The sequence below is a fragment of the Alligator sinensis genome, unplaced genomic scaffold, assembly GCF_000455745.1.
Source record: "Alligator sinensis unplaced genomic scaffold, ASM45574v1 scaffold111_1, whole genome shotgun sequence".
Classification (NCBI taxonomy): Eukaryota; Metazoa; Chordata; order Crocodylia; family Alligatoridae; genus Alligator; species Alligator sinensis.
In genome coordinates, this window is record NW_005841875.1 from 4,316,698 (window position 1) to 4,343,488 (window position 26,791).

General features: G+C 38.6%; 1 protein-coding gene across 8 annotated transcripts in view; it reads right to left on the reverse strand.

The window, feature by feature from the left end:
- Positions 1–26,791, reverse strand: part of RAPGEF6 (Rap guanine nucleotide exchange factor 6) — a 232,809-nt gene that overhangs the window by 83,010 nt on the left and 123,008 nt on the right. For all 8 annotated transcript variants that reach the window (XM_025196070.1, XM_025196069.1, XM_025196068.1 and 5 more), the window contains exon 7: positions 2,089–2,220. In XM_025196070.1, the coding sequence (XP_025051855.1) occupies positions 2,089–2,220 (132 nt within the window). The remainder of the gene's footprint in view (positions 1–2,088; positions 2,221–26,791) is intronic.

Sequence of the window (26,791 nt, forward strand, 5' to 3'; positions counted from 1 at the left end):
GAGAGACGGATCTCTAAGCGCTGTGGGTCCTTTCGAACCCAGCGCGTCTTTCTTAAGAAGGCGATAGAGGCTCCAATTGCCGAACCCCCGGAGCCTAGCAAACTCCGGGGCACCACTTACCGACGGCCTCTAGCCTCTCCCCATCACTGATCGCAGTCCAGACGTATCCCTATCCTGCAACCCCATTTTTGAACCCACGGAGTCTTAACAGCTCCGGGGGACCTGGGTACCGAACAAGAACCCATGGAGATACAGCTGCTCCGTGAGAAAAGAACCGAGAAAAGAATTCCTAAACCCGCAAAGCCTAAAGCACTCTGGGGTCAAGGAACCGAGTTTATCAGAGTCCTCCAATGAGGAAGGAAGCGGAGCTGTGCCTGGAAAGCTGACCAGCCTGCACCGCGACCATCTCCGGTGTAAGTAAATAATCTTTTCAATCAACCATTACGCCTCCGTGACTGATTCTAGCTCGAGCGTACTACTCCACCCCGCAACTTTTCTCTGGCCCTGCGTGCCCGGGCTGCCGGCCACAGCCCGCACGGCCACAGCCCGCGTGCACACAGACTCGTGCGTGCGCCCGGCTCGTGCCCGGCGAGGATGGGACCGGGAGCCGGCCCGCATATTTATGTTATCAAAATTTCTTTTCTCCAGAGTTAATTCAACTAATGAACTATTTTTAAAAGAAAATAAATTTCAGAACTGAACAGTTTAACACTTAGAGAGAGCCCCATTGTTACAGAATTAAAACTATGCTACACAATATTGTACTATGCCGGGGCGGATCTGGGAGGAAGAGAAGGGATGCACTGGTGCAGTTGCACCCCACTTTGATTCCTGCTTCACCCAAAGTTTAAAATCAACTGCCTGAAGGGGCAGCAGCATTTCTGATCACGCAGCACTGAGTCAACTAAATTTGTGGATCATTATAATCTACCCAATTCCTTCTAAACTCTTCCTTCTGCAGGTGTTAATGTATTTCTCTCCCTTTTAATTGTCTTGATGTTCTACTAAGCAAGCTAGCTTTTTTCCTGAAATTCTGCTGTATGTTACCTGCTCCTATTTCACAGCCCTGAAGACTCATTCCAATAAAGTTATATTTGTTTATGCTTCAATCTTAAACTGAAGAATACAGCCCTAGGCCCCTAGCATATTAGTAAATCTTTTAGTTTATTTTTACCTGGAGATAAGACTAGAACTCAGCCTGCAAGGGAAAAGCCATGATTTCCCCTTTAAAAGAGAATCCATTTTTAAAGTTTGTTCAAGACGCTTTCATATATTCTTACGATCCACTTCTGGGTCACGACCCATGGGTTGAAAAACAGAGAAACACTGCCACAGGGGACACGTGCAATCAGATCCTTAAGAGATTTCTAAGATAAATGACTCGTCTCTCCACACCATTGGGGCCTTAAGACCGGAGGATCTTTGGAAGGGATAATGTAGATCTAGAATATGCTATGTTCTATAGGGCAAGCAAGGGATGAAGGGCAGGGGATGATGGGCAAGCAGGTGAAAATCTGCCAAGAGTGAAATAAATCTCTTGGATAAAAAAGAGAACATGACATTAGTCCACATATATATAAAAAGTCACTAGTATTCAAAGGGAGAATATACGGGTGCCTGAAATCTAATGGGACCTGGTTGGTTCACATTGCATATTGGAGACAGATCCTAAGAGTAGAAGAATTTGCACCTTGAGACAAGTAAATGGAGGTCAAATTGCTCTTATAGACTTGTCTGAAGTGAAGCTAGCTTTGCATTTTGTGAGTCTGTACCAAGAGCTTCCAAACTACAACCAACTATTATGACCTAAAATATTTACAAGTATCCAAAACATATTACATGCATCGTATTCACCTTCTATTCATACCAAAGAATAATGAACTGTAAAATCATCTATGTGCACAGTCCTAGTTATACTGCACTTACTTAAATGTATTGCCTGGAAGTGAAATGTTTCCATAAAGCTGCCCTATAAGTAACTGACATTACAGTTATTAAAAATGATATCTTATTGATGAGGCAAAATGTGGAATGCTACAAGTGTTCACTGCCTGTAAAAATAAGTAAAACAAACTTCCGCAATTTTACCTGATATATATCAGACAAGCTGCTGCTCCCAGAGTCACTGGCAATGCTACATCCAGACTGGCTGGAAGGGACATGAGTCACCTGTGGATGTGGATTGTCTGCAATCTGCATCTTGGTAAGATCTGCTGGAAGCTGTAAAGAGAAGGAAAGCAAACATGTGTCAGTCTGATTTGAACACAAGTTACTGCATAAAGCTTTTTTTTTTTTTTTTTTTAAATGTCTGCATCACACTTATTTTATAAGCCAGATCTGGAGAAAATGTTAACTTGCATAAAAGCTTGCCCCAACCATAAATGTTATGTGAGTTTCCAGATACGTTTCACATATTTTTGTGTGGCTTCATTTTTTATTAAATGAGGTAAACAGTTGCATTGTATTATTTATTATTATTTTATTACAGCAATGTGCAGGTGTCTGTTCAAGGATCAGGACCACATGTGAATATAAAACAAGTTGTTCCTGCCACAAACAGCTTACAAATGAGACTGAAAGATCCCTTTGATATTATGGGTATATTTTTGCTTACACAAAGTGATAGGAACTGCCATGGATATACTATCTGTTAAATCTGTACGATAAATGCATCTGTCTTTGAATTTACTACTTACCTAAGCTGTTTATCAACTGGATTCATCTCCTAAATTCTGAAACAAGCGAAGCTTGCTAGTCAATAGCAGCTATGACATTCCAGCACCCTAACGCCACTATTTTACACAAGGATCACTGGATTTTTCCAATTTTATTACATTTTCATCTAAAAAAGGTGACTATGAATTAACTTGCCTGAGTAGAACTATAACATTATTTTCAGATATAATTGGAAGTGGAGATATTTTGTCCTTTTGAAAAAAACTGGGGAAAAAATATTTTCAAGAGAAGACGTGAACAGTGCACTTGTTCCAAGGACGTGGAAACTTTCAACTCTGAAGAGTGTTTAATAACCAAAGTTTTACAGTCTCAGTAAATATTCCATTTTCATGATTTGAGAACGGTAAGAAGGTCAAAACACTCAGCTGACAAAATTCAATATACTGGCCAAAAGGTACATCGGGTATCTGTCAGCACATCCACTGAAGAGCTGACATATGCTGTGAAATGACCTCTTACACAACAAAAACGGGAGAAAAAAGGCAAAGCAAGAGACAGCTCAGATTTAACTGAAGCACTGTAACAAGTACTAAGCATTTCTTATTGCCTTAGTACAGGACCAGGACCAGACTGCAGGGCTCCAGACGCACCACCAGCAGCGGGGCAAGTGGCAGCAGCACAGGGGTTTGCACACCCATTGCTCAACCCCTGCCACTGATACACACCCCAACAAGGCTCCATACCCCACAATTCAGTGGCTGGCCCCACCTCTAAATTCCCAGCACTGGTAGGAGTCCCAGATGAAATGGCTCCACAGTCTGCTTGTCTAACGCCCCTGCCTTAGTGAATATTTTTATCTTCTAAAAATGTGGTTTTATACAACCTTCTATCATATGCTGTAAGATACCATCACAGCCTCCAGTTATTAGATTAGTGGGCATAAGACAAAGTTACTACATTGTCATTCTTCAAATCCTTCCATTAAACCATGATGTCTATGAACACAATGAAGGCACAACTCGTATACTACAGCAACCAATGCTGGTGATAAAGGTACAGTTTCCACTGCTAGTCCTTTCAGAAATGACTTGAAACAATTTTGGTGCATTCTCTCCAGCCCCCCATCTCCTGTTCTAGGTTGGACAGCAGTAACATATGGTCAACACTATCAAATGCCACAAAAAGGAGCCAGGGCCTCTAAAGCTATTACTGTTCCATGTCTATTATTTAATAAATGAGTTGGCTGCACTGAACATTTCTTGTTTTGATAGACTCTTATGGTAGAAAGATAAAGGATTTTGCTGGAGCAAGTAATGCCTCTCAAAATGAACCCCCTACTCCCCACCAACACCTAATGTATGATGACTGCATAGTTAAGAATTTTATATGAAATACCCTTTACAAACCGAGGGGATATTTTTAAGGGTACCACCAGTCAAAAATGTTATAGAACAGAAATTCATTACCACTGTTAGCACCTGCATTTATTCTTATTGCTTACAAAACACATGAACGAATTTGCAATGTTCAAGCTGAACCTTGTGATGTTTTGCTATAAAAGTCATTTGATGCAGGGTATTATGTATAAGAAAATAGACTAATATTTCCAAAGTTGAAAGAGGTATAAGCTTTATTTGAGACAAGTGACCTTTAAGTGCTGCCTGCCACTCTAGCAAATTGCCTATAATAAATCTCAGCTTCTGTCTTCTATATGTCATCTTTATCACCCAAACTGATTGTTCCTCCTTTCAGAGCTCACTGAGCTGCAATACACTGATATGATGCTTTTGTAACAACATGACAGTTAGTGGCTATGAGAATGACTTGCAGGATCTGGTAATAAAGTTACTAAAAGTGCTTTAAAATAGTCTGAAGTACTCTGAACTACTTTCACTCATTATCTACAACATAGTCAACTACGACATTGAAAGAGGAACCATGATGATGATCACAGCGATACATTACCAAAACTGTGCACTGACAAAAAAAGAAGCTCACAGACCTGAGTTTTACATAAATAATGACCACTTCCAAGTCTATACTGCATACATGTTATTGGCAGTACACATATAAAACTTCTCTTCGGGCCTAAATCCTAGCTAGATCTGTGCCTAGCTATCTATGAATACATGTAAAATCCTGGACACTTTTGCATTAATATAGCAGAAGCACATGCAGAACTAGGACATACATTCCGTTTTGGATGAAGTCAACTTTTTTGCAAGAAATACCACAATCTGATATTAAATAACGCAAATAGATTTCATTTCCTGAAATACGAGAAAGCTTAACCTTCTAAAACATGTATTACCTTTATCAACCTGTTCTACCAAAAGGAAATTAAAATTAGCAAGAAACCATGAAAATGTGGTTGCAAGTTTGCATGCATAGGAAGACATTTAAAAGCAGGTAGCTGTGGGAACCATAATTTCTCACACACTGCATAGGTCAATGATTGCAAAGCACACTCGATCTGCAGTATCATTAAGCGGTTTGGTAACCTAACAATACAGAAATGAAAAGCATTTTTTCTTAGAACGTCTGTCCTAGTGGCAGAGGCCTGCTGCTTTGCCATACAAACCTAGAAATGACAGCAGTCTGGACTTCCCCTGAATACATGTAAATGAGGTATTCCAAAAGGTGGCACACATGGTCCCCAGGAATAAAAACTGGCATCGTGTGCCACTCTCTAGGCCAAAAGCTGAAGGCTGCTAATAAAGCAATAAGGCAGAGATGGAGGGTGAGAAATTAGAGTACAAAACAATTTTGAATGGGAGGGTTAGAGAACATGTCACGCATGAAATGCTAAATACTACAACTTTGAAAATACCTCCTGAAAAGGAGAACTCCATGGAGTTTGCTAGGGATTTGGCTTCTGCTATTCATTTTACATAGAAAGCCATCATCCCATACTACAGAAACGGGCAGTGGTACTGCTGTTTTTATACTGACATGGAGAGCACCTCCTGCCCCCGTGGGCTTGAAATAGTGAACCAGAATCATGGGAAAAGGTTCTAAAAGCTGGCTGAGAAAAAAAGATGTTTCTGAGGACACTTTCATAAAACCTGCCAGAGAATATGCTGGGGTAAAGGTAGGGGAATTTGTTTCCTCCTCAATTAATCTGTGCCCCTCTTAAAGGGTACAAATACTTTGGTGCTTTAAAATAGGATTATTTTCAGCGCTCAGGTCACAAGTAGCTTCAAATGTTTTACTTCTGATTAGGAGAACAATGTTGCATTTTAATCATAATATTTTCCATCACTGCAACAAGACTTGGATCCTTGTGAAACCATGTTCAAAGGGTGGGAGTGGAATGTTTTATATATCTATCAGGGAGTAAATCCAGCTATTACTGTATGTGTAATGAACCATTCTTCCAGCTGCTTAATTCCTCACGTTAGGAGAAATCAGAAATTATAGCACACCACTCCTGATGAAAACAAAGCTACAGATGAAAGGTTAATTTATTTATGGAAGTCGTACAAGCTGAGTATTTCCTCCTAAAATTCTCCGTACTTACATACAAGTTAATTTAGTGTGACTGTAAATGTCTACTAGCACCACCTAGACCTAAGCAAAAATGCAAGCAAGCTGCATCAAGATGGGCTTCCACAGCAATGACCAGCTAATGCTGCTAAGTAAATTGCAGTCTACATTGAGGTTTTAAAGAAAGATAAAAACAGTTTGTTGTAACATATGCAGAGCCTAACCCACTTCTCCCTACATACACATGCATGTGCATGCACTCGCCCCTTCCACTGAAAACAATGGGGAAACCTATTTGCAACTAGAAGCAGTATCCCTTCCCCCCTTTCCCCACCCCCTATTATTAGGGTGCTGGGGTATCACTAGGTGGATGACCCATTAAGATTGTGTCCCCACTTGCATCTAGCTCCATCCTTTAGAGCTAAGTAAGAAGGAAAAACTGGGAAGGGATCGCTCAATTGTACTCTAACCACTGAAGGAATAAAAACCCCAACCAGGGAGGCCTGTATGAGAGGGGTAGCAAAAGGCTGAAAACGTAACAGACAAGGTCAAAAAAGAGAGGTGGTGACAAAGTACTTGAGTTATGAAGGGCATTTTGGGTGCAATAAATACATGAGACTGTGGACAGGCCTGACTGTTGCTGTCCAGGCTGGAGAATCAGACAGCAACATTGCCCTTATCCACTGCACCCATTTCCCACATGCCCCTCCTACTCTCAATTAAATCTTACACTCTTGTGGTGTACCCAGAAGCTAAATGTAAAATGCCTAAGATTGGAGAGGAATCTAAACACTGACAAAGAAGCAAACAATACTGTGTAAAGTGTATATAAATATTATAAATTGTTACTAGTGGGTTGAATGGGGTGGGTTGTGTGTATACATCCATAAAACAGAAGTTCACAAACAGATCATGGCACCTGCAACCCACTATGAATTATGAGTGAACACAAAATACAAGAACAAAAATATCTTGAGAAATAAAGTTTTCTTCCATACTGTATAACAGGCCCTAACTGACAAGAGAGATGTGAGGTCTTGAAGTTTGCATATATTTTCTTGCAGCTTTGAAGGCAAAAATAGTGAAAAACGCTAACTGCTAAACAAGAGTGTATGGGGGGAGTTCATAAGAAAAGAACCCACAGAAAAAAAGCAACGCTTTATTAGTAATATACAGCAGGAACTTACCTAGTGAACAGATTAAGTTTTATTAAGCTCTGAGACTGCTTTTTACACAGTAAATCTGATACAACATGCTTTCTGTATCGTAAGAAAGTATATAACTCTTAATCTGCAGGATTTAACTGAAAAGAAACTAATTTCAGAGGCTTTGGCTAGGTAGATGAAGGTTTTCATCTAAATTATTCATGTAACCATAGGTGCTACCCAGATACCAAGACTAATATTAAAGCAAACATTTTGTTGCTGATGAAAAGTGAGAAGCCATTAAGATTAATGACCTTTTTCTAAAGTGAAAAAAGCATTTAAAATGAAATGCTACTCTGGCTTCTCAACTAGAGATCAGATTATTTTTTTTAAACAAAAATCCATGTTACTTTAGCCCAGCACTCAAGAATCATGCAATAATGGGCCTTTGGCTTCTCTACTTCAGATGGTTTTTTTGTTTTGTTTTTTTTTGTTTTGTTTTGTTTTTACAAAAAGGCCAATGTTGAACTACGGTGTATTTAAAGAGATTATATGCAAAGGTCACTTCTCTGGAAGACTTCAAAATTATTACAAAAACTCAACCTCTCAACAAGACATAGCAGGAAAGGAGAAGTCTAGTCCAAGTAATAGCAAAAGACAAGTTCGAACTACCAGAGAGCTCTCGGACCTCTTCAATGCAGACCCAGATTATTAGGAATAAACAAGTCACAACAGTAAAAACCCATTCAAGAGTGCTAATTAAGGTTTACGGATCTCACTTCAGTATAGGGTTATTTTATTAACTTGTTTCTGGATTAAAATTAGTCAACTAAAACACTGCATATTTTACTCCTTTTCCACCACTTCTGGTGTACATGAGTGCAATGAGATCTCATTAGGAATTATATGACAAAACAGTTCTATTCACTGGAAAATGCTTTGTGGAAACTGTAAAATTTCTCAAGAAATACTAGAAGGTTGCTGAAACCAATACACAAATGTAGCCGAAAGCAGACTCCTCTCTAGCTTGCAAGAAGCCTGGGAGCCCCTAGGCCAGGTACAGTATGCACTGTTGAAAAACAATTTGAAATACAACATTACACTTTTACTGGTATAAGATCAAAGACCAATCCATTTGAATTAAGATCAAAAACTGGTCTATACATGTAACAGAACAGAAGTTTGGCACGCACAGACTGGTTTAAAAATGGTGGAATCCAGTCTAAGATTTGCCCCCTCACCAAGGGGTGAACGTGTGTTCTGCTCTCTACCAAGCTAACCTATGCCACTTACAGAAAACCACGCAACTTAGCTCAATTCTGCCTTAGGCTTTTTGAATGTCTGTACCTAGCCCTTCTCTACCTCCAAAGCTCTGGACTTCTGCCTCCCTGCCAGAGAGCTAAGACTGATAGGGACCTGATAGCCTCAAAGTCCCCAGAGCCACAGCTAAGCCAGGATCTATAGACTATACTGAAGCTACAAATGCCCACTGAAACATTACACGGGATATTCCAACCTTAACTCAACTTGCAGAAATGCAGACTTCTCTGCATCCTGGAATTGAACGCATTTTCTTTTACTCCTGAATTTTAACCAGCTGTAGTGCAAGGAAAGACCCTATGAGGGAGTACACTGACGAACACTAAAACAAGTTGCTTAATGAAGGACGCACTCCATTAGCACTCTCTTTCACTCCCGGTATGAAAGTGAAAAATTTAAATTAATATCACCAAATACTGTTCATGTGGTTCCTATCAAGCACATCATTTTATCCAATATGGTGGTAAACAGATGGCAAGTCAGAAGAAAATTATGCTCTGTGGGGTAGAGAAGTTCATGGCTCAATGTACATATAGCTTTAGTTTTCCTTAGGCTATTATAGCCATCCCTGAAGAAGCTGATTGCAATGTGGATCGGATAGATCAAGAGAAAAACAACTGCCCCTACAGAAACAGTGGGGCACATCTGCTACTGTGCCACCAGTACCAAAAAAATTAGAAGTCAGAATCAGGACAGGAAAACCCAGAAGGTAGACAGGATGCTAAAAGATGCCAGCCTGCACTGTTGAAATACAATTTGAACAACGTTATGCATAAGGAGAACTTAGAAGTAGCAGGTTTTATTTAGATGTATTTCAAGTGAAAGCAATTTCAAGAGGCAAGGATCTGTGACTTGAAAAATATCCCTCCAGCTTTTCCCAAAAGCAACATTTTCCCTGCAAATCAAGAGGTAGCAAATAACACTGCAGTAATAGGCAAAAGTTAACTTCATCTTCCAAAAGAAGAATAAACTTGAGGCCCAGAAACACTTCTTCCTTCTAATTTTATAAAATAACAGATATTTTCTTTATAGGTAAATAAAATATGATTATAGCTTTGGATTCACTGATCAACCCTTCCAGCCTTGTACCTGTGTGGTTATACCTGTTACTTACACACACAAAAAAAAGTGTCAAGACTACTACCTAGATAAATGTTTAATCTGCGATTTCAATAGTGCTACAATCTCACTGTGTTCTATCTATCATATTACTATTATTATTATTATAATTAAGCATATGCATTCATACAAACAGAATAGCTCCTGGGAACCCAGTTCAGTTCAGCGAAAAGCAAGTATCAATGTTTCTTCCAATCTCTGAAGAAACTTTTCCTCTTTTCATCCACCCCTTAACAAAAATTAAGGAAAGGACTATCAGGAGATGAGAAAAAATGCCTGAAGGTGGTGGTGTGTTATTTCACTACACTGCTGATGATACTAAGCTCCAGCCCAGTACAACACTCCAAGCCTATTCCTTATAGAAAGGACCTTACTGGTGGGGGGTGTTGGGGCAGAGTGGGGTTCCCCCCCCCATAACTCATTTTAACCAGTTGTTTTCAACCTTTTTTCATTTGCGGACCCCTAAAATGTTTTGAATGGAGGTGCAAACCCCTTTGAATTATAATTGTGGGTATTCATATACTTTTGAATGATCATAGTCATCTTTTGCAGACCCCTTAGACATAGTCTGTTGACCTCTGGGGGTCCGAGGACCACAGGTTGAAAACCACTGATTTAGACAGTTGACAGACATCTCTGAAATCAATTAAATGCCATAGTACAAGGGTAAAAAGGTGGCAAGTAAACATTTGTCTTATGGCTCACTGTCAACAATACTGTAACAAATAAAATGAACAAAACTAACCAAAATACAGTGCGCTTCTGAACATGGACCTGTAGCTTTGTTTTCTTGTAAGTGTGTTGGCTGCAAATTTCACTTCCCTCCCACCCCACCTCCAAGACCATACCAACTTTAAAGTGCCAATTAACCCAAAAATATGTGGCCAAAGGAACCAGTACAATCAATGGAAGCTTGAGGTATTGGACACCTCTGAAAAAACTGGACAATGCAAGTCAGGCCTGGCAAGAAAAAGCCTCAGCTTTTGCTGAAAGAAATGTCAACGTACTGTTCCAGGCTTGCTGGTTGTAGCCGTGTTGATCTAAGGAGATAGGCAGACAAGGTTCTTTGGTAAATGTGATATCTTTTATTAGACCAACTAAACAGTTGGAAAAAATGTTCTTTGCAAGCTTTCAAGCACCAACACCCGCCTGCAGGCATACAGAGATCTGCTGGTGAACTGTGTGCTCTGTAGCCAGGAGAACAAGGGTGCCTGTGCTTGAAAGCTTGCAAAGAACAACATTTCCAACTATTTAGCTGGTCTAATAAAAGATATCACATTTACCCAAAGAACCTTGTCTGCCAAAGTACTGCTCAACACTTATTATACACATTGAAGATGTTCTAAATACATGCTGGTACTTTTCCATGTGTTGAGTCAGAAGCAAAGGATTTTGGAGACAAAGAAACGGAACAACTTTGCAACTCTTAAGAGTCATCTATAATAGGCAAACTACACCAAATTAATTCTGTTGAAGGCTCATAGTAAAATCAGTGAACCAATGTGGCTTCACTCACGCAGGAGCCCTCAATGGTATTTCAGTCTCATTACAGTCTGCGAGGCTGGATGTACATTAATCTCTTTTGTATACATCCAATTTTACCATTTACAATTTAACCATTTTCTTTAGAAGTTTCCAGTTAATATAACAGAGCAATGAAGGAACTGTACAACTTCGTTATAAACCTATTGTGTCATTACTTCAGTGAAAGTAATCGTACGAAAGAAATACACAAAATTACCACACACTAAAAAGCTGAACTTAAAAGTTTTTTTTTTTTTAAATAGAACAAATATAATACAAAGGCTTATCTAAAAAAAACCAACAAAACTTTGCAATAAGCATATTCTCAAATGTTCATAACATTGCAAAGCGCATTTAAATCTTCCAGCCATAAAACAAGATTTATAATGTGTCAACAGGCTTTTTAGCATTATAAAATGTGGCACAAGGGTTTTTTCTAGAAACTTAAGAATAAACTATACCCTAGAACTCTAAAAGACATCAGCATACTTGCTAGCATTACTAAAATATGTCCAAGTTAAATGTGTGGTGTATTTTTTTTTATTTTTTTATTTTTTGCAGGGGGGTAGGGGACACAAAAAACTCCATTTTTGATAAAAGTGCCTACTGGGGTAAGCGAAGCAACATCCAATGACCTAACTGCCAAATGAATAGGGTTGTGCATGTGGTGGTTTGTTGTTGCTTGTTTTTAAGTGAGCTCCATATTTCCAGTACTCCCAGCTGGAGTGATGGGGTTTTTTATCACGTAAGAGAGCAGTCAAACAGATTCCAAGTGACAGGCAATCATCATGTCTTAACTTTGACTTGAAAATAATTTGTTTTAGGCTTAGATTTCCTTTTTTGTACTTTTTTAAAAAAGTCTCCCTTAATATGCAACTGGCCTCTCTACCAAGAACAAAAACAGCTCCAATAATTATGGCATCCATTTGCAGAGTGAAGGGAGAGCTGTGATGTTAATCTGGATACAGATAATCTAATATCCATGGCATGAGTCAAATTTGAAACAAAAAGGGGCAAAAACTAATAGTGAGCAATGAAGTAGTGGGGCATATCTATGTAGGGACACTTATCAGAATAGCCATGTGGTTTAACACCTCCTGTGCAGGTGCTGTTTATTTTATTATGGAACAGTTACCCTGCTAAATTGTTATTCTGTTATAGCTCAGCTGGGAAATTTCCAAATGTAGACCAGGTCATATAGTCTAAAGCTGTCAAGAAAGAAAGTGACATAAATTAGCTAAATTCTTGGCCCTGTCCCAAATTTCAGGCTAGAAGGGGCTGCCAGTACTGCGAACACAGAAGATAGCTCTGCAACTCCTCACTTCTCCCACCCGCTACGATTTTGATTTTTAGTTTTTCTTCCTTGCTTCCCCCTCCTCCCTGACTAAGGGGTAGTTGCATCTTATCTTATCTTTCGTATTGACTCACCTTTATTTAATGGCAGCAGTGCTTCTACACCACTAACTTACGTTTGATACCTGCTGCAGGTGTGGAGATCCACGTCTCGGCTGCAGACTACCCAGTAAAGAACGACTGGATGAGATTCTGTTTGGAACCTGGCTTTGTTTAAAGCCTAACTGATTCCTTGATTCTTTTCTTTTAAATTTTTAAAGCAGCTCTGCCGAGACCACAAGATAGCAGAGAATGAATAGGCCATAGCTGTATTTGCATGCTTGACCTGAATACAGTCTTCCTTTATAATTTAGTTACTTTATTAAAGGTTTAAACTTTGTTTTTCAAAACTGTTTATTGATGCTAAGGTAACAGATTTGTAAAGATACATGTACGACATTGAGAGAACATCACAATGTGTATTTTATCTAATGACCATACGTGCTCTCTTTCTCTCTCTAGGTACCATATCTAAAGAGGATGTTGGTGACCACAGTCTTCCACAGATCTCTTCTTCTCTTTGAGGCATGCAGAATATCCATTGTCAATGCATTCATTCATTTAGACTCTTGACGTATGTGCTTTACATTACTAAAAAAAAAAAAAATACTTTGCTCTTGCTGAGAAAGATAATGCATACAGACGCAGCTACCAGTTTCAAAAAAACCACAATGGTACTTTTCAGCGTTCAGCCTACGACAGACCTTACCTCAAATTCATAGCTAGGTTTTATTCAAAATGCAAATGTTCCTTCCTACTGAAAAGTTTGAGACTATGAACTCCAAGTCCAGGCATTTTACCCAAATTTAATGCAATTTAAGATCATTTTCTGAAATATGTATAGCTCCCACTGACTTCAAATTAACACATGTAATACTGGAATACCTCAGTGGCTGACATTAGCCAACTGGAGATCAGTGACAAAACATCCCCTTTTGTACAATCTTCCTCCTTTGCTCAAATGTCCCAGTGACTAATGGCAGAGCAGAACTCAGTTGCTCAAGTTGCCAACTCCACAATTTCTCAAGCCATGAAAAAGACACATTTCAGCTTCAGAATTATTCCTCCATCAGCAAAAAAAAAAAAAAAAGAAATTGAACTCCTCCCCCCAACCCCATCAAATTCTTACTGGGCACTCCAGCATCCTTGAAAAAGGAGAAGTGTACTTCAGTTCCAGGAACAAAAGCTGCAAAATCAGTTTGGATAAAAGTGCAACCATAAACACACTGGTAGCGTACATTACAGAAATACAGAAACAAGGCATTACAAAATTACTTTCACCATTTATAATTTAAAAATGTAGATGCAGTCACATTAATGTCAGCACCAATAAGATAAAAGCAGCATTATTAAATACAGCATCTTGGAAAAATGTAAAATAATGTACACAGAATAAAAGCAAAAACAATCAACACAAAAAACCATTAGTGAATTCTTTTACCATTCATTTATATTAAACCTGAAACAATGGTCAATAGGTAATGTGACCAGCTCCTTAACTGAACTTTAAATACAACCCCCTTTATGAAAATATTGTAAAACTATGACATACGGGAGCAAGTAATAAAAAAAAGTGCAATATAAAAAACTAAATATGCCTTTGTTAAATCATATCATAATTCTGCCAGAAGTGTCTTCATAGTTCTCAGCAAATATTTAATAATAAATGGCTGAGCATGGTCTCATGTTATGGTTTAAGTATCTCCTTATAACAGTACATTTTTGGTATGCTAAAGGTGTTTTAAAACAGACAAAACTACTACTTTGATGCAGTATCTTTGCTTTGTTACTTGTGTAACTACCAGCCCGTTAAGCAGGCACAAGCTTTTCCTATTGGTCTCTGTGCAGATTCCCTTGTCTGGTGAGTCTCTCTCTCCATCGAAGGAGGAGGAGGTAGGGGAAGGAGCAGTGCATTTTAATCTATAAAAAAAAAAAAAAAGTGAAGAATTTGTCTGCTTGCAGAACATACCCAGACACCAAGACAGTCAGCAATATTAAGTCCTTTTCATTAAAAGATTAGCCACTGCCAAGTAATTAACTATCATTCATGTCTGAAGCAGCATGTGTTGTCTTTAAAAGTTTTTTTAAAGCTTATTCTTAGCAAAATCAAATTGCCTCAAAGCAAAAACCAAAAAACTGTTAACTCCAACCTAAAGATAGATCATGTGTGCATTGTACAAAAATGTGTGCATTTTAATTACTGTTTCTTTAGAGGGAGCAAGGTATGTCCATGCTAATGTAACCCCTAACCCTGGGTTTGCAAGGGATTAAGCAGAGAGCATAGTGGAGCTGCTCTAAAACCAGACCCAGGGCACTTGGTTGAACTACAACCCCCAGATTGCTTTGAGGGCCAGGAGAGGGGAGGTAGGAACAAGGAGTTGCACGGTGGGAGCCACTCTGCCTGGAGCCATGTGGAAGGAACCTGATATGCACCATTGCAAGAGGCCCCAGGGAGATTGTGGAGGAGCCTGCGCCGAGTGCAGCTGGGAGCAGGACTGACCTCCCCGCAAGGAGACCCCAGCAGAGACTCCGACTGCTGTGACACAGCAGGGCCTGCATGAGTTGCACTGAAAAAGGCTGCAGAAGTGAATGCAGTCAGTGTAACTGGAGCCATGAAAGTCCTTGTGCCATTGGGACAACGGTGAAGAACCTTACCCCAAGGAGTCCTTGTTAGACTAGTGGAGCTGGCGTTTTACGTTGTACAGTTGAGAGGGGTAATTCTGTGGTTAGGTTTCCATGCGGATTACAGCTTGCTGTGTGAATGCTTGTGTGTGTAAATACATCAAACTTCTTTGTACCCTCCCGTTAAACTGAGATATTCTTGAGGAAACGGAGTCACCGCTGCCACACACCTGCACACCCTCACAAGAGGCGTGTCACTAATTTTTCCCCAAATTATAAGATGTGTTTAAGATGCAGTTCAATTCATTTAATATTAGCAAGTGTGCATAGCAGGATACGTAATTCTGGGACCAGAAAATCAGATCTCCATTGCACCATTAATACTTACCTGTGCAGGGGGATCTTAAGATAGCAATCTCAGGCTCCCCCTGCACCAGCAAGTTGAAAGCCAGGTACCAACAGTCCAGCATGAATTAGTGCAGTCTTGGAGCTGGGACTGACAATCAGCTGATTACTGTCTCAGCCCCTAAACCATATGAGAGCTGACTGGAGGCTTGGGTGGGTTACCACAGGTGGAACTGACAATCAGCTGATTGTCAGTATGGCCCCAGGCCCACACCAGTCTGAGACTGGGACCCTGGGCCCCAGCCCTGGAACCACACCAGAATCTCAAACTGGTTCCAGTCTGGGCCTGAGACTGAGACAGACAACCAGCATATTGTAGATCCCAGCCCTGGGGCAAGTCCCAGAGCCCTATGCATAAAAGTCAATTTCACACGAGAGTCAATTTAATATGAGTTTAATTAAAATCCCAAATCTAATTCCAGGTTTTACAAACCTTATCTTCCCTACAGAAAATATTAATTAATGCTACCAGGAATCACATTCCCAAAACCACAGGCATTAAAATATCACATAAATTGTATACTTCACTGTGCAAATGTTGCCACTGTGGCACTGAGATGAAGGGCTGACAATGCTTACTAATGTTACTGGGCAGTTATCAAGATACCAAGGTTATTCAATTGTTTGCGTGACTAACACAGAGCAGAAGTAAATAGTGTCACAGAATACAAATAGTGTCAGTTATTTTCCTCTTGGGTAAACAGCATCTTACTCTTCCCGTCTGTTACTGTATTATAGTTTCATAGATTGTGAGGCTGGAAGAGACCTCGGAAGATCGTCGGGTCCAGGGAGATTATTCCACAGCCTGGACCCTGGCTGTGAAGAAGTTTTTTCTAAAGTTGAGCCTGAATTGATCTTCCAGGAGTTTGTAGCCATTACTCCTGGTTTTCCCCAAGGGTGACCTGGTGACCAGTTGTTCACCAAGCCCTTGATGTACGCCTCTGATGTAGTGGTAAGCCACTATCAAGTCCCCTCTCTGCCTTCTCTTTTTCAGGCTGAAGAGTCCTAGGTCTCTCAGCCTTTCCTCATGTGGCTTGCCATGCAAGTCTCTGATCATATGGATGGCCCTTCTCTGGACTCTGGACTCCCTCAAGCTTGTTGAAGTGAGGCGCCCAGTACTGGATGCAGTGCTCCAGCTGCGATCTCACCAGTGCTGAGTAGAGTGGAAGAATCACTTCCCTAATTTTGCTGGAGATGCATCAATTGATACATGCCAGAGTATTATTTGCCCTGGCATGCTACGGCGTAACACTGCTGGCTCATATTCATACTGTGGTCTATTATTACCCCCATGTCCCTTTCATTCGCAGTGCTAGTCGGTTTGCCGTTTCCAAGCCGGGGGGGGAGCGGCCCAGATGGAGGACTTTACACTTCTTGACGTTGAACTTCATTTGATTCCAATCCACCCCACTTGCCAGCCTGTCTAGGTCCACCTGTACCTGCAGCCTATCTTCAAGCGTGACCACACTTCCCTATAACTTGGTGTCATCCATGAACTTGGCCAGTGAGCTCTTCATTAAACATCTAATACCAGTACCACCACTTTGCACTGACATAAATGCCTTCCATCCAAACTCTTTAGAACCAATAAGCCTTAGAACACTTCAGTGAAAAGGCCAACATTTTCACATCTAATTTTCATGTTTGGGGTAAACAACGTGCTTTTCAAAAATGCAGACAAGTCAATGAATATTTACATAACTCTTTGAAAAAAGGTTTCCCATTTCTTATCTTCATGAATTTAATCTAATGATTTAAGAATCAAACTACAGATTTTTTTTTTGCCTACATTCAGTACATGCTGTTATGAATCAGAGCACACAGGAGAAGCTATTTATTAGTTGCTACTAAATCTTGTACTAATAATTTGGAAGTCAAGATCTTGCAATAAGTAGTAGAACTGTCACAAATTAACATATGGACACACCAAAATAAAAAGTAGGAAAGAGCATAGGCTATATCTAGGTGCTGGTAGTCACTTAGAATACGTGGGAGTTTTAGCAAGTTTCAGTAGAGTAATTTCTTATGGTCTAGTATGCCCTACATAACTAGGTAAATTGGGAGTTCTTACAAGATGAAAAGTAACCAATTATTTTTAGCAAGCATAAAAATTGCAAAAATGAACAATGGCCTGAAAATAAAGAAAAAAATTCATGAATTTCATAAGGGACAGTAAGCATCCCCATAAATCACAAAAGGTACTGAATAGAAGTTACTGTCTAAGGAGGTTCTAACCATCAGATTTATGGTTTTATTTCCTATTCTCTATGGGGACAGAAAATAGAAATGTTTGCCTTGAAGAAAGGATCTACCTTTTTTGTATAACAAAGGATGAAAGAGTCCCCCCTGATTCACCTCAGAGCTTACTATTATCTTTGCTAGGAAAGATTCAAACATATAATACACTTGATACTTTATGGGGAAAAAAATTGTCTCATCTCCAGGTCCAATCTAGACAAACCTAAATTACTTTGGAGAGGAATCTACAGCTCAATTTGCCAAGACAGATGTAAAAGCAAATATACTGATGAAATACTTTTGATATACTTTTGAAATAATATTGATAAACAACATAAAAAATGTGTACACCTCTATACAAGAAATGGTCTCCCCCAGTGTACTGTATAATATGGTCAGCTGTATGCTTATTAAAGCACATGTTAAAAAACATACTGGAATAATTTGTCACCAACTAAAGATTCTTTAATACCGGAAACACAGCTGGCAAAGATAATATGCTCAATGGGTTTTAGTCACTGTACAACATATTTCTAAAACAAAAATTGAACCTGAGAATAAGCTTTAAGGGGCTGGCTTTAAAATGGAAAAAAAGGTTTTAATTTCACTTTATTTTCAAATGCTTTGAGGAGCAAAGTTCTGAATCAATTTTGCTTGAACCCTCTCCATAGTGTAGATCGGTTTAGATGGGATATATTGCTATCATCGACCTCAGAGAGATGGCAAATATCACGCATACTCTTGTGCCCAAAAGTAAATACTGAAATTATGCTACTATGTGGGGGGGGGGGGGGGGGGGGTCTAAGGGGGGGGGGTCCTCTAAAGGGGTGGGGAAATTATCTATTCTTCTTATGTATCACTGTTTGATATTTTTGCCATATTTCCTTCTATGAAGATCTGGACTTTTGGCCAAAATGCATACCGCTCGGAAATCCTACTGGGATGTCAGAGGTCTATGACTTATGGAGTGCAATACAGGGAGAAAGGATAGCAAAACTTAACCAAAGCTTCTGGCAACTCACAAAGTCTTTTTAAATCTTGCATCAGTCTATGCCTCCAGCATATACCTAAAGCATCAGAAAATGTAACTTCCAATAGCTATACTGTGTGCAACCTCCCGTCTCTTAAAAAAAAAAAAAAAAAAAAAAAGTATATATACTTCCCAAGGCTTGATCCCAGATTTTATTGCAAATATTCCTATTATCTCTTCTAGCAACAGAGCTTCTCTCCATTCTAAAAGTTCCAACTACTTTAAAGCACGATTGTTAACGCATACATTTATGCCAACAATGGTGTTCTTATTCACTAACCTTTGAGATTTGAAAACACTTAATGCTATTATAGCCAATTAAGGGAAACAATTTGCTACAATTTTAACAGCTAATGTTCAGAGAAGAAAGTTAGTTAAAATCAGACATATGACTGGATTTAATTGTTTGGTTAAATGACCCTCCTTGTTTGGTAAACAATCCCTTTTATGCTAATGTCTTAGTTCTCATCTCTCTGCTTTGGTAACTATCCTTTCATACTTCTTATCTCTAGACCACACCTTATTTCCACTGATGCCCTTATTTAATAATCTTTTTTACGTATCTATTACTCCAAGTGAAGAAGTTCTGCCCGCATATCTTTATTTTTAAATTCTGAATTTTACATTTGATATCCCACAATCTCCGAACCCTGGCCATTCAAAAAGCCTTGGAAATGTGTGTTTTTATAAAAACAAAATTATATACAGCACATTTCCCATGTTGAACTGAAAATCTGAATTTGTTAAGGTGTGCCTTCAGTCAAAGTGTTATTTCATCTAGCATTGCAAGAATTTTTCATTTAATAATATATCACTAAATCTCAGATAAAATACTTCCAAGCACCAGCCTACTTTGCCTGCTCATTCATTTTTTTCCGGGATTGCATCCAGAACAGATTCTGACGCAACATTCATAGCAAAGTGCTTATGACAGCAGTTCTACTCATGTTCTGGATGCATGTTTTACTCCTTAGATTTTGATGTTCTCATAATCAATATCCAATGATTTTAAATGCTTTATGAACAAAGACTCCACCATTTTAAAGGCACTCGCTAGAAAGGAATTTCCCAAAACATGTTATCCCGTTGCCCTTCATTTATAACAGCAGAATCACCTGACTAATTTGGTCTGACACAGCAGAACCACTCTGGATTTATATTTCAAACCAATTATGCAGTGTCTGTCTCTGTGCAGACTCATTTCTCACCAGTATTTCCATGCTCTTTGCTGGTTTATTTTGCCTGTTCCTTCAGCAAACTCTTCATTTAGGTATATTAATTGCCTATTATTTTAATGGTCCAATTATGTCCCTATTATTCCAAGTCTAACTTCAATTGAGCAATTTTAATATTAATATGAGAGATTTAGAATCAACTTCATCTTTTTAGTCCTATTATTCCCCACTATTTTCTAGGAAAAACCCATTATTAAATGCGGTTCTGTGGTAGATATGTTCATATCTAGATATGATATATGTTCATATCTAGATATATGTTCATATTACTAGACCCTCTCTTGAATTGCACTCTTAAAATTAATGTTCTATTTGTCCTCATAATACAGAAGCAGGTGGTCACTTACGACTAAGTCGAGTAAAAAATAGAAAAAGGGTCTATTTGCTTATTTCCTCTTTCTCCCCATCCAAAAATTGTGGGCAAGTCAAATGTTCTTGTTATCCTGCTAACTAATCTACTGCTTTTAACAACTGCTGACAAGAATCCAAGAAAAGCATTTTATTCCAATTCACAAAAAATGCATGAATCTTTTCTGCATCTTCAAAGTCCACTTTTTTCAAGACTTTACCTAAATGAATTCAGGGTTTATGTTTTTATTTACATGGGAACTACAACACGGTTTCCTGATCACTTTCCAGGAAAAACCTTGTGATAATATTCTCAAGGTCTCTCACCACCATCCTACCAGCAAAAATCTAATCACGTTTTAGCTTTGCTTTTTCAAAGACGAAGGCTAAATAAATCAGCTACCTGGTACATGGGATTGCCCAAACAGAATATGCATGGTCCTAGCCACATTACATACACTGGCATCAATCACTGGCTGGCTGTACACATGACCCATTCAAAATAACATGAGCTTCTGCTCACGAGACATATCTTTGAACAAAAGTAGTCTTCAGGGTTTTAGGTAATCATAGTTATCCTCATTTTCTCCTTGGTGAAAGACAAGTTATTCTCATTTAAATCCTTATGATAACTAACAAGCAGTCATGTGTACCTAAGACCATGGTGCATATGCAATAACAGGTTTTTTGCTTTGTTTTGTTTTATTTTTAACAAATGAGGCAAATATTTGTCCATCTAACCTGCCCTAAAAATACTAGTAAAAGGCTATGAAGGCCAGTAGTTTGAGCCACAGAAACAGAGCACTTATGGAATTGCATATATATTTTTATACACTTAAATTTAAAAATCAAGAAGTGCTACTAGCAAATATCTTGCAAACAAAGGTATCTTTGTATGCTCGATGAAACTGTGCACCCCTTCAAACTATTATAAACATACATGCATTAAAATTAAGGGCCAGGTCAGGCTTTTTCCCCCCCACTATCAAATAGGTATTTTTATGGAATTTCAAGGCCATCCACATGCTGTTAATCTACAGGGGTAGGACTCTTCAGGTACCAAAACGGACACACTGCGGGGGGGGAAAGAGAGAGCGAACAATACAAAAAAAGTCAAAAGAAGGTAAACAAACAAACAAACAGAAAAGCACTCAGGCTTTCACGAGCCCAAGAAAGGTACGAACTCCAGCATTTGCCAAGCTCATAACTGCCTTTACAACATGTAAGATCACCCATTTTTGAGGCTCTCACAAGTGATCCCTAGATAAAATGGGGTGAACAAAGTACAGAATTTCAAACTCGATTTGGCTATTGGCTTAAGCCCACCATATAACATAACTAACTTGATTGTATATGTTTAAATTAGATTATTGCTGTGTTCTAATTCATCTGCCATGCACATACCTTAACACGGACATGGGTAAGCTTCAATTTCAGTGAAAGAAAAATTGCCAGTGAAGTGTCAGTAAAAGCTCCAAAACGCTTAACTGAGCAGTCCTGACATGCACACATGTTGTGCCTTCTTATGCTGAAGTAATTGTCAGCTGACAGACATCAGCAGTCCTTTGGTTCTTTTATACCTTAAATGTATTAACATAATACAGCCAAGTAGGAAGCGCAAGGGGAATGATTCCCAGCTCAGTAAAAAATAAAACAAACAAACAAAAAATCTTCTTTACTGGCTACTCTTGACCTTAAAAAAGTAACTGCATCACATGCTATAAAAACACAGTTATCTAAATATACTAAAATAAACTTAATGGCAAAATATATTAAAACTATTTTATAGGAAATCAAATAAAACTCTGAAAGTTAAGTAACATACAGCAATTTCTGTTTTTGAGACTACTACTACAGCCACAATGCGTTCTAAACTTACATTTTCAGAAGGTGCACAAGAATTGCATAATTTCTAATATTTACACACACACACACACAAAATATGGGTATAACATTGTGGTGATAATCTCTCTTCAGGTCTCCTTAAACTGCCACAATTTATCTTTTAATTCTTAGCTCTGCTCATTGTAACACCCAAGTGACAATCAACTACAGCAATGCATCTATCTACATATTTAAGCACAAGACATATAATGCAAACATGACAACTCTTCAAGTAACAGTGCCTTCAACATTTTCTCCCTTTATTTGGGGCTTGTCCTCTTGCATAATGAAGACATCAAAGACCCTATGTGTGAAGTGGTGGTTGATATGCAAATCTCACATCTACATTTATTTATTGAAGAGATCAGTGCCTGTAATAATATGGATGTTATGATGAGTTCAACACCATTTAAACAAAATTACACAAAAAGCAGGTTTAATAGAGGGCTCTCTCTTTCAAAGAGGGGTCCAACAAGGTGTTCAAATTGCCATTAACTTGTTATTTAGGATCAGGCTTTCACTGATATCTTGTTGTAAGCATCAGAACATCTATACTTTACTGCAACAAATGGCAACTACCTGAATACCTTGCCATTTTAACTTATTTTTTTCATAAATTGATGAACAAAATTGCATAAACATAAAGAAAATAGTTTTACAGACATTAAGCAAAGGTGTTTTAAGGAACACAGTTCAGTTTGCAATATAAATGTAAATAAAGCAGAAATTTTCAGATGGTGGTCCATGGGGCACTTGAAGGTCACCTTCAAAAGTGTGTAGTGATGAACAGCGTAGATAATTAAATAGGGTCTTGCATGGTGCAGTATGCTCGCAGTCAGTAAAAGCATCTGCTGATCCCTTGAGGAGGTGCTGTCAATAGAAACCAAGCAAGTGGGAGGTACAATTTCCTCTGCCAAGAGCCAATTCTTCTCTTACAGGGGATAAGATAATGAGAAATTTCCAAAGAGGTGCTAAATTAAATGCCCAAAGATTAGAAAAATCACAGAGAAGGATAGCAAAATTCAAAGCATCAGGGAGTGAGAAAGACGGGGGGCCATGCATGAAGGAAAGAGAGACTGAGTATGATCAAAGCATGGGTTACATAGGAGACAGAAGAGATCCCAGCAAGTGAAGGAAACTGGAGTGCTGAAATGAAGGAAGAGAAGACAGAGTGGGTTCAAATTATACTTGCTGTATTAAAACAGTTTTCAATGAAGAAATACTATTAAGGTCACAACTGCACACTGGCAAATACAATATTCGGTAGAAGCCAGCCATGGAGTTAGCCATGCTTTGCATTTCTCTTGATAAGTTTAAAAAAAAAAAAATCACTACAAAGAGGCTTTCAACTAAGGCTCACAGAGTTGAATCCTGTGACCTTCTAGCACCCTCTCTATAGGATAGAGAGATGCTGTTGTTTTACTTAGTTTACCCATCGATCGGTAAAGCAAGACAAAAAAGTACCTTGTCTCGGTCCAACTATAAGACAGCAGCACAGAAACACAACCCAGTTCTCTGCTGTAACAGCCAGAAGCCACATTTCTCCCACCATAACATCAGAATTTGATGTTGCTGAGCTCACATTAAAGTAAAAAAGTGTTGTTACGTTTCATTGGAAAGGAAAGTGGAAGAGAACAGAGAAGCTTAATAAAAGGAAAATAAGCTATATTTCAATGATATATCAAGAACTTAATACGCCTAGGAAACATCTAGAATAGTAAATAAAACTTTCCTCCACCACTTGAACATTTTTTAGCTCTATATAAAACCAGTGAAGAAATTAACATCTTCCAGAACAGAATGTCATCCTCAAAGTATTCATCTTTAAAATATTACCTAACCACACAGTATCCATTCTCTCAGTATCTTCCTCCTCAGACCCTCACATTACACACACGGTTACAATGCACATGCACGATAAGGAGGGATGCATTTTACTGGCTGAAATTATTAGTGCATGTGTATCATTTCTACTGGTGTAGAACCCCTTACATCTAAATTAGGAATGTCAGAATTCAATCAAATAGCGACTCCAAAATGTGTTAATACTTAAAAATCGAGTATTGAAAAGCACATACACAAAGATATTTCAGCAGACACTGAGAAAGTTTTGATATATTTCCAAAAAGAATTACTAAAGGATTTTAAATGATATATTTTTTTAATGTTGGTTATTTAATATGATATAATTTGGCAGAACAAAAGTTGAACCTGACAATTTCCTCTAATGCCACTGCTTACATATGTATGGGTATTTCCAATACGTAGGAAGCCACCTCATTCTCTTCCTTGAACTCCCTCCTTAAAATGCTCTTCTTTCACAATTCCTACAAAAACAGTTACCTCACCATTGCCAAATCAGGTATGATAAGCACTGTTCAGCATGCTCTTCATAATCACGGTTTCTTAATGCTGCCTGAATCTGTTGTAGCCTGCTCTTATCCTTGCCTTAGAGCTGCAGGCGTCAACTTTTTGGCAGGCATGCCACAAAGTAAGCTTCGTACCCTCTGCATACACCACACCAATCCCCTTCCCCTGCCTGCTCTGTTGCTCTGCTTTCTGCTCCATGCCCAATCTGTTGCATGCCCCGTACAGGTTGCAATGCCACCCAGGGCACATGCATCACAGGTTGCCATCCCTACCTTAGAGTATAAAGGTCTTCAGGGCATGAGCCATCTCTTTCTTTTGTGGTTGTTTAATGCAATAGGGTCCTGATCCCCGACTGTGCTGCCATGCACTACCAGCATACTAATAATAGCTGGATTAGATTTATATAAAATCATCTTCCTGCACAGAAGAGTGCCCTTTGGGCAGTCTGATACCTGCAGAATTTTAAGCAGTACTTTTTCTGACTCCGGTAATATGGAAGAAGGGGGTTCAATTCTCATTAAAACTACAAAAATTCACAACATTTGCTAAAAGATTGCCACAACTTAAACTGCATTAACCTACAAAAGGGAAACACTTTTATTGATTTGTCCCTTGTGATTACTAATTCAGTGCAACAGCCTGCACTTATTTTTTATTATTGTTCTGTTCAGGTTCTCTTCATATACTCACCAGCCATGGATACCTTGTGTATCTTATTTTTGATTAATCATGTGAAATATGACTTCAATTTGTTCTGATTAAATACAAGCAATGTAACACTACAGGGTCACATTTGGTACAGCTATAATTACAGTTGAGTCAGCACTTCAATTATACATCTATTTTCCTATTCCTCAATTTAAAAGCAGCTTAATTTTGACAGATATTAACATGAGTTAAAGAGTCTTCTAAATTTAAACTTAAAAACCCTCGTTTTAATTTACTTTTAAATCGCTGAAAAAGTAAACAACAATTAAGTTACCACTTTGGTAAGAGGCTATGAATTTCCTAGGCAAGAAACCTACAAACTTCACTTCAGAAATCTACTGGATACAAAAAATCATGGACTCAATATACACATTGGATTTGAGACATTACAACCTGCCTGACATCTGATTCATCAGGTACCTGCCTAACCTGACCTTTTACACTTTTCTTGCCTGCCCCCACCTCCTTTTATACCCTTTGTCTTCCTAACTTCCAGCTATTTATTTTGTTTTCCTAATTTCTACCTATTCACATTCTCACTGACATCCTGCCAAACTTTTAGCTTCTCCCACTCCTTGGAGTCCCAGAACAACAGAGACTGGCTATGCCTGAAGAAGGGTGATTGCACCCAAAAGCTTGCTAAGAACTTTTTTCCAACTACTCAGCTGGTGTAATAAAAGATATTGCATCTACCCAAAGAACCATGACAGTCTATGTCCTTAGACCAACATGGCTACAACCAAAAACATAGGCAAGAAAGGTCTTTAGTTGCAAAACAAAATCCCACAAAAATTGCATTTGGCATTTTTTGTTTGAAAAATATATATATATTGAAACTAGCACCACTGTGTTTTAAAATATTTATTGTGATAATATTCACTGTAAAAAAGGGAGAGACATGCATTTTACAAAATACATCACATCACAAAACAGCTTCATAAGTTATAGTTCAGATGATCAGTATCTTTTGACCTTTGGTACTTTTTCCTCCATTGAACCACAACATGCACGCTGACCAACTAAAAGAAATGCAAAGTCAAACTTTTAGCTGTAAACAGGAACGTATAATTGTCTCTACACAACAGGCTAGCAGAAGCTTACAAATGTCATAAAGCTTGCATTATGATGCTAAACCCTTTTACAGAATTTTGTTCATATTGCTTAGTGATGGCACCCAAAATAACATTAGTACAGTATTCTGGGTAGCACCAACAATGTTTATGCAAACATGCAACTGCCTTTGTAGGATCCAAATTTGTCCTAGAAAGCTTTTTAAACAAAAGTCTCTT